At 39.0% G+C, this 14,715-nt stretch overlaps 1 protein-coding gene across 1 annotated transcript in view; it reads right to left on the bottom strand.

Moving 5' to 3' along the window:
* Positions 1–9,644: 9,644 nt before the first annotated feature.
* Positions 9,645–14,715, bottom strand: part of thnsl2 (threonine synthase-like 2) — a 78,537-nt gene continuing 73,466 nt past the window's right edge. The window contains exon 9 of the mRNA XM_061876797.1: positions 9,645–10,161. Coding sequence (XP_061732781.1) covers positions 9,936–10,161 — 226 coding nt within the window. The 3' untranslated portion in view covers positions 9,645–9,935. The remainder of the gene's footprint in view (positions 10,162–14,715) is intronic.

The following is a 14,715-nucleotide window of genomic DNA, read 5'->3' as shown; positions in this document are numbered from 1 at the left end:
ACGGTGTTTCCTTGTTTAAAATTCCCGGAGGTGAAGCTTTACTATGAATCAGAGCGGTCAAGCGAACATGAATCCCGACCAAATATCAACCAGCAGGTTTCGGTGAGAAAATTGTGGTAAAAAGTCGCCTCTTACGGGAGATCAGGGGAGCTTGCGCCGTCCGTGCAGCTGCCGTAACATCCCACAGAGACTGGTGTCAACACACTCATGGACACACCCCTCCGACTATCAAGTACTCTTTAATCTCACTAAAACACTAGCAACACAATAGAAAGATAAGGGATTTTCTAGAATTATCCAAGTAAATGTGTCTAACAACATCTGAATCGCTCCCAATGCAATCGCTTTTTTTTTTAACTTAATTTTTTTCTTGTCCTTTACTATCAATATCATCCACACTATAATCCACAAATCTTTCATCCTCGCTCAAATTAATGGGGAAATTGTCGCTTTTTCGGTCCGAATAGCTCTTGATGCTGGAGGCTCACATTATAAACAATGTGAGGATGTGAGGAGCCCTCACACCGGCGATGTCATCGTCTGCTACTTCCGGTAAAGACAAGGCTTTTTTTATTAGCGACCAAAAGTTGCGAACTTTATCGTAGATGTTCTCTACTAAATCCTTTTAACAAAAATATGGCAATATCGCGAAATGATCAAGTATGACACATAGAATGGACCTGCTATCCCTGTTTGAATAAGAACATCTCATTTCAGTAGGCCTTTAAGGCCCGGGGGCCACTTGCGGCCCGTTAAGCTTTTCAATCTGGCCCGCCGGACATTCCCATATTTTTTTTAGATATTTAAGATGGAAAGTGTAGCTGCCATTATGATGTGCAGTCCATCCATCCATCCATCATCTTCCGCTTATCCGAGGTCGGGTCGCGGGGGCAGCAGCCTAAGCAGGGAAGCCCAGACTTCCCTATCTCCAGCCACTTCGTCTAGCTCTTCCCGGGGGATCCCGAGGCGTTCCCAGGCCAGCCGGGAGACATAGTCTTCCCAACGTGTCCTGGGTCTTCCCCGTGGCCTCCTACCAGCTGGACGTGCCCTAAACACATCCCTAGGGAGGCGTTCGGGTGGCATCCTGACCAGATGCCCGAACCACCTCATCAGGCTCCTCTCGAAGTGGAGGAGCAGCGGCTTTACGTTGAGCTCCTCCCGGATGGCAGAGCTTCTCACCCTATCTCTGAGGGAGAGACCTGCCACCCGGCGGAGGAAACTCTTTCGGCCGCTTGTACCCATGATCTTATCCTTTCGGTCATGACCCAAAGCTCATGACCATAGGTGAGGATGGGAACGTAGATCGACCGGTCAAATGAGAGCTTTGCCTTCCGGCTCAGCGCCTTCACCACAACGGATCGATACAACGTCCGCATTACTGAAGACGCCGCACCGATCCGCCTGTCGATCTCACGATCCACTCTTCCCCCACTCGTGAACAAGACTCCTAGGTACTTGAACTCCTCCACTTGGGGCACTTGATGTGCAGTCATGTTTTCTAATGAATTATACAACATATTTCAATGGTTGGAATCTGCGCTTTTGCATCATATTTTAGTGACTAGTGTTTTCCTGATACCAATATTAGTTTGATACTTTTCTAAATAAAAAGGACCAGAAAAAATTGCATTATTGGGCTTTATTTTAACAAAAAATCTTAGGGTGGGGCGGGCCAGTACTTTTCAGAGGCGGTATGGTACCGAATATGATTCATTAGTATTGCGGTACTATATTAATACCTCTGTACAACCCTACCAGTTACGATGGTAATCTACGTCACAGCAGCTCAGACAAGGCACCGAGCAGTTTGGGTGTGGTTTGTTTCCACAGAGTGTTTCCAGAGCGACCAGCCTGAAATGTGGGTGTCAGGGACAAACGTGGAAGGAGATTTTTACAAGAAAGTTCTAAAGCTTAGTGATGTATCACATATGTCAGATTGGAGATATTTTCTTTTTTTTAACCCTTCATGTTGATATTTCGCCGTGTTTGTTGCATTTGGCTTGATTGTAAAATATGTCTATTGAGAGGGGGTGTGACGTTCATATGGTCTCAATTTTCAGGGTTTTATCGTTCATAGAAAACAATTAAATTCCATTCCGTTTAAGGCGGACTGTCATAACATTTTTGGCATTCAATCAGACTTTATTGCGAGGTTTTGTATTAGTTTTCCTAAAAATAGACATATCAGCCCCCAGACACATTTTTTTCTCTAAATTTGCCCCCCGAGTCAAAATAATTGCTCAGGCCTGCTCTATATTTTTTCATTCAACCCAGATATTTATTCAACATACATACAGTATCTAAATAGTAAATTGAACCATTTAGATATGTATGTGCTAACTTCATAGTAATAATTACTTATTCCTTCCAATTTATATTCCCTCATAACACTCCCAACCTTCTGTTTCCTTATTCCAATTATACTGCCACTTTTTGTTGTGTTATATCTTAACTATCCATAAATATGTTATATAAGTTTGAACTGAGAAACTATTTTTGTTGTTGCAAATAATCATTCATCCATCCATTTTCTACCGCTTATTCCCTTTATGGGTCACGGGAGACGCTGGCGCCTATCTCAGCTACAATCGGGCGGAATGTTGCGTATACCCTGGACAAGTCGCCACCTCATCGCAGGGCCAACACAGACAGACAGACAACATTCACACTTTAACTTAGAATTTAATGGCAGCAAAAAAGTTGGAACAGTGCCACAGGGGCATTTACCACTGTGTTACATGGCCTTTCCTTATAACAACACCCATTAAACGTTAGGGAACTGAGGAGACCAATTTTTGAAGCTTTTCAGTTGGAATTCTTTCCCCTTTTTCTTGATGTACAGCTTAAGCTGTTCAACAGTCCGGGGTCTCCGTTGTCGTATTTTAGGCTTCATAATGCACCACACATTTTTAATGGGAGATAGGTCTGAACTCCAGTCTAGTACCCGCACTCTTTTACAAAAAGCCACACTGTTGTAACACATGCAGAATGTGGCTTGGCATAGTCTTGCTGATATAAGCAGGGGCGTCCATGAAAAAGACATTGCTTTCATCGAGAGAATGCCAAGAGTGTGCAAAGCAGTAATCAGAGCAAAGGGTAGCTATTTTGAATAAACTAGAATACAAAACATGTTTTCAGTTATTTCACCTTTTTTTGTTAAGTACATAACTCCACATGTGTTCTTTCATATTTTTGATGCCTTTAGTGACAATCTACAATGTAAATCAGGGGTCACCAACCTTTTTGAAACCAAGAGCTACCCCTTGGGTACTGATTAATGCGAAGGGCTACCAGTTTGATACACACTTAAATAAATTGCCAGAAATAGACAATTTGCTCAATTTACCTTTAATAAATAAATCTATATATACATATATATATATATATATATATATATATATATATATATATATATATATATATATATATATATATATATATATATATATGAATGGGTATTTCTGTCGGGCATTCCGCAGTACATTTTTTTTCCTTTTACGGAAGGTTTTTTGTAGAGAATAAATAATGAAAATAACACTTAATTGAAGGGTGTAAAAGAGGAGAAAACAGGAAAAAAATGAAAATTAAATTTTGAAACATAGTTTATCTTCAATTTCGACTCTTTAAAATTCAAAATTCGACCGAAAAAAATTAAGAGAAAAACTAGCTAATTCGATTATTTTTGAAAAAATAAAAAAAAGAATTTATGGAACATCATTAGTAATTTTTCCTGATTAAGATTAATTTTAAAATTTTGATAACATGTTTTAATTAGGTTAAAATTCAATCTGCACTTTGTTAGAATATATAACAAATTGGACCAAGCTATATTTCTAACAAAGACGAATCATTATTTCTTCTAGATTTTCCAGAAAAAAATGTTAAAAGAAATTCAAAATTACTTTGAAATACGATTTAAATTTGATTCTACAGATGTTCTGGATTTGCCAGAATATTTTTTTTTATTTTTAATCCTAATAGGTTTAAAGAAATATTTCACAAATATTCTTTGTCGAAAAAACAGAAGCTAAAATGAAGAATTAAATTAAAATGTATTTATTATTCTTTACAATAAATACAAAAGATACTTGAACATCGATTTAAATTGTCAGGAAAGAAGAGGAAGGTATTTAAAAGGTAAAAATATATATGTGTTTAAAAATCCTAAAATCATTTTTAAGATTGTATTTTTTTCTCTGAAATTGTCCTTCTGAAAGTTTTAAGAAGCAAAGTAAAAAAATAAATGAATTTATTAAAACAAGTGAAGACCAAGTCTTTAAAATATGTTCTTGGATTTTCCAATTCTATTTGAGTTTTGTCTCTCCTAGAATTAAAAATGTCGAGCAAAGCGAGACCAGCTTGCTAGTAAATAAATCCAATTTAAAAAATAGAGGCAGCTCACTGGTAAGTGCTGCTATTTGAGCTATTTTTAGAACAGGCCAGCGGGCGACTCATCTGGTCCTTACGGGCGACCTGGTGCCCGCGGTTGGTGACCCTTGATGTAAATAGTCATGAAAATAAAGAAAACGCATCGAATGAGAAGGTGTGTCCAAACGTTTGGCCTGTACTGTACGTATTATTGTTTGTCAAATAACATGCATGATAGTACACTGGTCAAAATAAAAAGTATATATTACACAACTTTATTTCATACATTTTTAAATGTTTAATTCATTGTACTGTATGGCTCGTGTGGTAGAGCGGCCGTGCCAGCAACTTGAGGGCTGCCGGTTCGATCCCAGCTTACGCCATCCTAGTCGTTCGTTGTGTCCTTGGGCAAGACACTTCACCCTTGCTCCTGATGGCTGGTGGTTAGAGCCTTGCATGGCATCTCCCACCATCAGTGTGTGAATGTGTGTGTGAATGGGTGAATGTGAAACTAGTGTCAAAGCGCTTTGAATATCTCGAAGGTAGAAAACCGCTGTACAAGTATAATCCATTTACCCTTTATGTCATGTCTGGGATCATGTTTTGTTTAAGTTATGTTCTGTTTGGTTTTTGGACTCTTTTTAGTTCCTGCTTTTTCACTCCCTTGTCTTGTTTCCATGGTTACCCATTAGTTTCACCTGTTCCACGTTTGGACTCACACACCTGTCACCAATCATGTCACTGTTATTTAAAGGCCTACTGAAACCCACTACTACCGACCACGCAGTCTGATAGTTTATATATCAATGATGAAATATTAACATTGCAACACATGCCAATACATCCGGTTTAGTTTACTAAATTACAATTTCAAAATTCCTGGGAGTTTCTTGTTGAAAACGTCGCGGAATGCTGACGTGTACGCGTGACGTCACGGACTGTTAGGATATATTAGCGCTGTGCACACACACAGCTAAAAGTTGTCTGCTTTAACCGCATAATTACACAGTATTTTGGACATCTGTGTTGCTAAATATTTTGCAATTAGTTCAATTAATAATGGAGAAGTCAAAGTAGAAAGATGGAGTTGGGAAGCTTTAGCCTTTAGCCACACAAACACACGGTGATTCCTTGTTTAAAATTCCCAGAGGTGAAGCTTTACTATGGATCAAAGCGGTCAAGCGAACATGGTTCCCGACCAAATGTTAACCAGCAGTTTTCGGTGAGAAAATTGTGGTAAAAAGTCACCACTTACCGGAGATCAGCTGAGCTTGTGCCGTCCGTACAGCTGCCGTCGACTTCCATCAGACACTGGCGTCAAGACACCCGTGGACACACCCTTCCAACTATCAGGTAATATTAAACTCACTAAAACACTAGCAACACAATAGAAAGATAAGGGATTTCCCAGAATTATCCTAGTAAATGTGTCTAAAAACATCTGAATCCGTCCCAATGCATTTTTTTTTTTATTTGATTTATTTTTCAATATCCTCAAACACGAATCTTTCATCCTCGGTCAAATTAATGGGGAAATTGTCGTTTTCTCGGTCCGAATAGCTCTTTTTGTTGGAGGCTCCCATTTAAAACAATGTGAGGATGTGAGGAGCCATCAACGGGTGACGTCATCGTCTGCGACTTTTGGTAAAGGCAAGGCTTTTCTGTTAGCGACCAAAATTTGCAAACTTTATCGTCTATGTTCTCTACTAAATCCTTTTAGCAAAAATATGGCAATATCGCGAAATGATCAAGTATGACACATAAAATGGACCTGCTATCCCCGTTTAAATAAGAAAATGTCATTTCAGTAGGCCTTTAAAGCCTTTCTTTTTCTGTTGGTCGGTGTGACGATATTACCTCTGTTGGACTTCTGCTACCCATTTTACCCATGCTACCATAGTTCTATGCCGAGTGAGTTTTGCCTAGTTCCCTGTCACAGTAAGTGTTTTTGTTTTCATGTCCATAGCTTTTGCCCAAGTGCTAGTTTATTGTTTTCAAAGCCAAGTTTGTTCTCCGCCTTGTGCGCGCCTTTTGTTTTCATCCTTTTTTCCTTTTTCATAGCATAATTAAATTATGTCCATACCTTCACGCCAAGTCCACTTCTATTCTTGCATCTCGGGAAAACAAACACCCTAGAGCAGTGGTTTTCTCAAATGGGGGTACGCGTACTCCTGGGGGTACTTGAAGGTATGCCAAGGGGTACGTGAGATTTTTTAAATATATTCTAAAAATAGCAACAATTCAAAAATCCTTTATGAATATATTTATTGAATAATGATTCAACAAAATATGAGTGTAAGTTCATAAACTGTGAAAAGAAATTCAACAATGTTCAGTGTTGACAGCTAGATTTTGTGTGGACATGTTCCATATATTTTGATGTTTTTGTGAAGAAATGTTTGGAATTAAGTTCATAAATCCAGATGGATCTCTATTACAATCCCCAAAGACGGCACTTTAAGTTGATGATTACTTCTATGTGTAGAAATCTTTATTTATAATTGAATCACTTGTTTATTTTTCAACGAGTTTTTAGTTATTTTTGTATCTTTTTTTTCAAAATAGTTCAAGAAAGAACACTACAAATGAGCAATATTTTGTACTGTTATACAATTTAATAAATCAGAAACTGATGACATAGTGCTGTATTTTACTTTTTTATCTCTTTTTTTCAACCAAAAATGCTTTGCTCTGATTAGGGGGTACTTGAATTAAAAAAATGTTCACAGGGGGTACATCACTGAAAAAAGGTTGAGAACCACTGCCCTACAGTCCACGCCCTGACACTTTATAATAATTGACATTTTCAATTAAATGTATTTTTTTCCTTAAATGTATATGATTGCATGTTTTATTATATGTATAAATGCAGATAAACATTTTTACAAATATACTATACAAATGTTTAATGCATAGTGATAATAATTCTGAAATAAAATTAATGATTATTATTAAAGATATTTAATAAGAAAAAAATACAGTAATGTATGAAACATAATTAATTTACAAAAATATGTATTGAAATTATATGTTTACTGTTTATGATATATTGAATCATACATTAACAAAATAATACTTGTATAACTTATATATTTTTGTGTATGTTCCAAGACTGCATTTTTATTTTCAAAATTTAGCAGTTCTTGCTGACTGGGCAAGGTTAGTGTTTCTACTAGGTTGGATTTGTGAAGGATTTTTCATCCGTGAGTTTGTCCACACAGACACAGTTCAGAAGCCAATTACAATCCTAAATCTATGTGCATGTACAGTACATGCACATAAACATGTATTTGTACATGTACTTTGAATATTGCCTTGTACAGGTTCAAGTGAGACAGGCCACAAACCTTGAGGGTTGCAGCTCCCCTATACACACAAATGGTACTACACTGTTAAAAGCCTACTGAAATGAGATTTTCTTATTTAAACGGGGATAGCAGGTCCATTCTACGTGTCATACTTGCTCATTTCGCGATATTGCCATATTTTTGCGGAAAGAATTTAGTAGAGAACATCGACGATAAAGTTCGCGACTTCTGGTCGCTAATAAAAAAGCCTTGCCTGTACCGGTAGTAGCAGACGATGTGCGCGTGACGTCACGGGTTGTAGGGCTCCTCAAATTGTTTATAATCATATGCTACCAGCAGCAAGAGCGATTCGGACCGAGAGAGCAACGATTTCCTCATTAATTTGAGCGAGGATGAAAGATTTGGGGATGAGGAAAGTTAAGAGTGAAGCACTAAAAGAAAGAAAAAAAAGAAAATAAAGAAAAGGCAACGGCTCCAGGCGGCGGCAGTGGGAGCGATTAAGATGTTATTAGACACATTTACTAGGATAATTCTGGAAAATCCCTTATCTGCTTATTGTGTTAATAGTGTTTTAGTGAGATTCTAAAGTCATACCTGAAAGTTGGAGGGCTGCGGGGACCGTCAGTGTCTCTGAGAAAAGCCAATGGAGGAGCCAAGATCACAGCTGCCTTTTTGACAGCTGCAGGAGGAGGTCGCATATGTAAGAGCTGACTTAATATCACAATTTTCCCATCCAAAAACTTGCTGGTTGACATGTGGTACAGAAACATGTTCGCTAAAGCTTCACAACAAATAAAGAAACACCGGCTGTGTATCGGTTGCTAAAGGCAGCTGCAATCCACCGCTTTCCACCAACAGCATTATTCTTTATAGTCTCCATTATTAATTGAACAAATTGCAAAAGATCCAGCAATACAGATGTCCAAATTACTGTGTAATTACGCGATGAAAAGAGACGACTTTTAGCCGTGTGTGTTGCTGGGCTAAAATGTCCCCTCCAACCAATAACGTCACAAACACGTGTCATCATTCCGTAACGTTTTCAACAGGAAACTCCGCGGGAAATTTAAAACTGTAATTTAGTAAACTAAACCGGCCGTATTGGCATGTGTTGCAATGTTAATATTTCATCATTAATATATAAACTATCAGACTGCGTGGTCGGTAGTAGTGGGTTTCACTAGGCCTTTAAGACAATACATGTAGTCACAACCACAAAGTACATCATTTAGTTTTTTTCTCTCCTGTTTCACTTTGCTTTGTTTGCATGGGTGCTGTTGGTCTGGGAGGAAAATCAATCAATTAATGCATTTTGATGAGTCACAAAGTAAATTTAATGAATGTATCAATGCAACTTTATTTTTAGTCATTATTCACAGTTTTGGTTAACATTCATGACATCACTATGGCTTATGACTTTCTAGAAGTTCTATTTTGACATTAATGATATTCATGTCATGATTTGTGGTCTGGATTATGTTGTTATTTTTTGGACTCTTTTCGTTCCTGTTTGTGCTCCCTTGTTTTGTTTGGTTACCATGCCGACTTAGTTTCACCTGCCTCTGGTGTTTGGGACACGCACCTGCTCTAATCAAGAGACCCTTATTTAAGCCTGTCTTTGCCAGTCAGTCGGCCTGGCGTCATTGCATGTTTTCACGCGATACCACAGTTCATGTTGTTCGCTTCATGCCCTGTCAAAGTAAGTTTTGTTTGTTCCATGCCATAGTTTGTGCTGTTTGTTTCAATGCCACAAGTTTTGTGTTTGTTTCACGCCATTGTTTATGTTTGTTTACCTCACGCCCTGTCAAGATTTCTTGAGTTAGATTAATGAATATGTTCCGACCTTCATGCCTGGTCCGGAATAGTCCGTTTGCATCCCAGGAGAACAAACTTCACAGCAAACTTATGACAATTCAATTATTTTGTAGTGATCGGCATTATTGTTGAAAAACAAAAATGTACTCAGGGTAGCGAGCGAATACGATATCCTTTTATTGAAATAGGGATGATACAGTTCAACATAGTTTTAAAACAATGGATGCAACTGAGGATAGCCAGCTAACTTTTCCAATTAAGTCGTGTTTATCCCGTACAACAAGGGTGTCCAAGTGTGGCCATATTTGATTTTTGTATTATTATTTTTAATTTCATATGGTAAAAAAGAAATTCATTAATAATGACATGTATTATGTGATAGAGCACTAATTAACAAAAAACAATGGATTTCGCATCACTAGTTTGGACACTGCTACAATCACATCAGTTGTAATAAGTCAGTCCGTTTTCTCGGGCTGACCTCACTGAATCTATTGTCTCTCTCAGTTTCTGCTCCCAGTCTTTGCTCCAGTTCAAGCTGCGTTCCAGGTTTTGGTATCGCGGGGTTAACTTGTCCAAAGCTCTGATAGCCTCAGGTAGGTCATAGGTCAACCCAGCTCTCTGCAAAGCAGCCTGAAACTTGGCCGGGGATGCCGTGGCGATGTAACACCTGAAACAGATGGGGATGTATTGTGGCCTTCAAAATATTTTAAACATGGCAACGTTTCATTTGCAAATACAAAACCCAAAATCAGTGAAGTCGGCATGTTAGGCAAATCGTAAATAAAAACAGAATACACTGATTTGCAAATCCTTTTCAACTTATATTCAATTGAATGGACTGCAAAGACAAGATACTTAATGTTCAAACTGGAAAACTTAGTGTCAAACACTTATTTGGAAGATCCCAGAGGTGAACAGGCTAATTGGGAACAGGTGGGTGCCATGATTGGGTATAAACACATTTTCCAATAAATGCTCTGTCATTCACAAAGGATGGGGCGAGGGTCACCGCTTTGTGAACAAATTGGATTTTACCATCTACGGTCCGTTATATCATAAAAAAAATTCAGAGAATCTGGAGAAATCACTGCACGGCAGAAAACCAACATTGAATGCCAGTGACCTTCGATCCCTCAGGTGGAACTGCATCAAAAAGCGACATCAGTGTGTAAAGGATATCCCCACATGGGCTCAGGAACACTCAAAGAAAACACTGTCAGTAACTAGAGTTTGTCACTACATCTGTTAGTGCAAGTTAAAACTTTACTATGCAAAGCGAAAGCCATTCATCAACAACACCCAGAAACGCAGCCGGCTTCGCTGGACCTGAGCTCATCGAACACGGACTGATGCAAAGTGAAAACATTTTCTGTGGTCTGACGAGTCTACATTTCAAATAGTTTTTGGAAATTGTGGACGTTGTGTCCTTCGGCCCTAAGAGAAAAATAACCATCCAGATCCTTATAGGTGCAAAGTTGAAAATCCTGCATCTGTGATGGTATGGGGGTGTATTAGTGCCCAAGGCATGGGTAACTTACACGTCTGTGAAGGCACCATTAATGTTGAACGGTACATACAGGTTTTGGAGCAACATGTGTTGCCATCCAATCAACGTTATCATGGGCGCCCCTGCTTATTTCAGCAAGACAATACCAAACCACGTGTTACAACAGCGTGGCTTCATAGTAAAAGAGCAAGAATGGGAAAGAGTTCCACCTTAAAAGCTTAAAAAATTGGTCTCCTCAGTTCCCAAACGTTTACTGAGTGTTGTTAAAAGGAAAGGCCATGTAACACAGTGGTAAAAATGCCCCTGTGCCAACTTTTTTGAGATGTGTTGCTGCCATTAAATTCTAAGGTAACGATTCTCGGTTTGAACATTAAATAACTTGTCTTTGCAGTCTATTCAATTGAATATAAGTTCAAAAGGATTTGCAAATCATTGTATTCTGTTTTTATTTACGACTACACAACGTGCCAACTTAAATGGTTTTGGGTTTTTGTAAATAAATACTTATTTTCAATAAGTACTTACTTATTTTGGTTTTCGTACGCCCAACTTTTCAAATGATTCGGTTTTGCCCAAGTTTTCGTATACTTTACCAAATGACCAAACATTGCGCCTAACAAACTAGTCAGGCTGCCAGCGTATTATACCACAGAATGGCGTAAAAAAAAAGATTCCCACACGTTGGTGACTCAGTTGGTGTACTTTTTTGTGATTAACACTTTATAGATGAATCCGCAGATTAATTGGATTTACAACTTCGGTTTTCTCACGATTTGGTCTTAGCCGAGCATTTTAGGGTGGATTGCTAACAAAAACCGAAGTACCACTGTATATAAAACAATCATAAAGGGGAGGCAATAGACATTGGTGATACTGTACATTTTAGTATCAATCCGATATCAAGCAACAAAAGGGCCAATATTGCTGATACCGACACGGATACTGGTACTTCTTGCTTTTAAATTGTTGACTAGGATCATAACTAGAGATGTCCGATAATGGCTTTTTTGCCGATGTCCAATATTCCGATATTATCCAACTCTTTATTACTGATTCCGATATCAGCTGATACCGTTATATACAGTGGTGGAATTAACACACTATTATGCCTAATTTTGTTCTGATGCCCAGCTGGATGCATTAAACAATGTAACAAGGTTTTCCAAAATAAATCAACTAAAGTTATGGAAAAAAATGCCAACATGGCACTGCCATATTTATTATTGAAGTCACAAAGTGCATTATTTGTTTTAACATGCCTCAAAACAGCAGCTTGGAATTTGGGACATGCTCTCCCTGAGAGAGCATGAGGAGGTTGAGGTGGGGGTGGGGGTGGGGGGGGGGGGTAGGTGGTAGCGGGGGTGTGTATTGTAGAGTCCCGGAAGAGTTAGTGCTGCAAGGGAATCTGGGTATTTGTTCTGTTGTGTTTATGTTGTGTTACAGTGCGGATGTTCTCCCGAAATGTGTTTGTCATTTTTGTTTGGTGTGGGTTCACAGTGTGGCGCATATTTGTAACAATGTTAAAGTTGTTTATACGGCCACCCTCAGTCTGACCTGTATGGCTGTTGGCCAAATATGCCTTGCATTCACATGTGTGTATGAAAAGCAGTAGATATTATGTGATTGGGCCGTCACACAAAGGCAGTGGCTATAAGGTTTATTGGCGCTCTGTACTTCTCCCTACGTCCGTGTACCACTCCGTACAGCGGCGTTTTAAAAAGTCATAAATTATAGTTTTTGAAACTGATGCCGATAATTTCCGATATTAAATGTTAAAACATTTATCGGCCGATAATATCGGACTGCCGATATCTCCATCCATCCATCCATCCATCCATCCATCCATCCATTTTTTACCGCTTATTCCCTTTTTGGGTCGCTGGTGCCTAACTCAGCTACAATCGGGTGGAAGGCGGCGTACACCCTGGACAAGTCGCCACCTCATTGCAGGGCCCGGACATCTCCAATAATAACCAATGTTCCCTCTAATTTTCGCTGTGTCTGATCAATTGCACAAACTCCCTGAGAATTCGGTGGACTACATGTGAGCAACATCAGACGTGCACACCGTCGCCACACCAGCAACACACCTGTCCCAAAGCTGACATAATAACAAGTTGAATGTTTTATTATAATGATCAAATAACAGCAGTCATTTCGGTCCTTAGTTCCTGTTTAGTGCTCTTATTTTGGTTCAGCTTCCTGTTTGTCTCCCTGTGTCCTGTTTTCACTCAGCTGCGGCTGATTGGCATCTGGTCACACCTGATGTCAATCGGCCAGCTCCTATTTTACCTGCTTTGTTCCTCCAGTCAGTGCTGGATCATTGTATTGTCATTCGGACTTGTTGTTGCCATACGTTGTTCTTGTCGTGTCGATGTGATTCTTTTCAGCTATTACCCGTCGTGCTACATTTTGGTCCTGGTCCTCGTAGCGGTAAACTGTTCTTGTTAACCATTAGTTATTTCCAGTTTTTCTGTTTGCTATCCACTAGCTTCCATGCTAAAGTTCCTTTTTGTTTTGTAGCTTCCAGTGCTAGCTCCCTTAGTTTGTTATTCCGCCCACGTGCGTGCTTTTTGTTTGTTCTTGTTTAGTTTGAATTAAATCATGTTTTCATATGCCTGCCTCCGTCTCTGCATCTTGGGGTTCATTACCAACTAACTTTGACGGAATGATCCAGCCACTGACACAAGACAAAGCAGGTACAAATAGGAGCTGGCTGATTGACATCAGGTGTGACCAGATGCGAATCAGCCACAGCTGAGTGAAAACAGGACAAAGGGAGACAAACATGGAAGCTGAACAAAAATAAGAGCACTAAACAGGAACTAAGGACCAAAAATACTAAACACACAGAGGAGAAACTAAAACACAAACAAACTGTCAGTGGCAACTTTGACATGTTTTTCATTAAATGTATGTTGAATGTCTGGGAGGGGTTCCTGTGTGGAAGAAGTCAAGATATGAACCCCTTTCAGAGATCACATTTTGTTCAACCTAAAAACGTTCACATTTTGCACAATGAGATGTGTGCTGTCGCACAAGCATTGGATACAGTATAAAACGTTTTGTCTATAAAATATATTATTGCAGATTTTTTTTATTAGCATTAATGTCATTTAGGAACAGCGTTTCAGGATTATTATCTAAAAATTTTAAATTATTAATTCATGGCACTAGAATAAACACAAATGTGATTGGGGAGTGTGGGTGTACTGTGCTCCTTCATTTGGCCAAAATATTTTGCATGCATTGAACTCTGCTGCTGTAAGATAACTTGCAACACGCATGCTTCAAACGTCAATGACATTGACTGACTGCATGTGAACGCATCACGGTATAACTGTCACCGCCTGCTGCCACCTTGTGGTTTGTGTTCAGTTTGCGTTTGTTGGTGCAGCAGACCTGGCTCTTATTGTTTGTCTTCTTCCTAGAGTTCCTGTGTTTCCCTGTGAGTTGTGAGACGTGCACAGCTGTGTCCAATCTTCCCGACACTATTTAAGCAGCACTTCGATAGCTGGATGGCACTCGGCAATTCCACTCCTCGTATGAAGACCCCTATGCTCCTTGAATGTATGCTTCTTACCTTCTTGGCTATTTCCAGTGCCATCCAGTTTGGTATGTACTAATAGTAGTTTGCACGTCTTGCAACTCTGACCCAAGTTTAGTTAGTTTTGCATATTAGCTTTTGTTCTTTTTGTCATGCTTGGGATTGCT

The sequence above is a fragment of the Nerophis ophidion genome, linkage group LG17, assembly GCF_033978795.1.
Source record: "Nerophis ophidion isolate RoL-2023_Sa linkage group LG17, RoL_Noph_v1.0, whole genome shotgun sequence".
Lineage (NCBI taxonomy): Eukaryota > Metazoa > Chordata > Actinopteri > Syngnathiformes > Syngnathidae > Nerophis > Nerophis ophidion.
The sequence above is the reverse complement of the archived record's forward strand: the minus strand, read 5'-3'. Positions and strand labels throughout refer to the sequence as shown.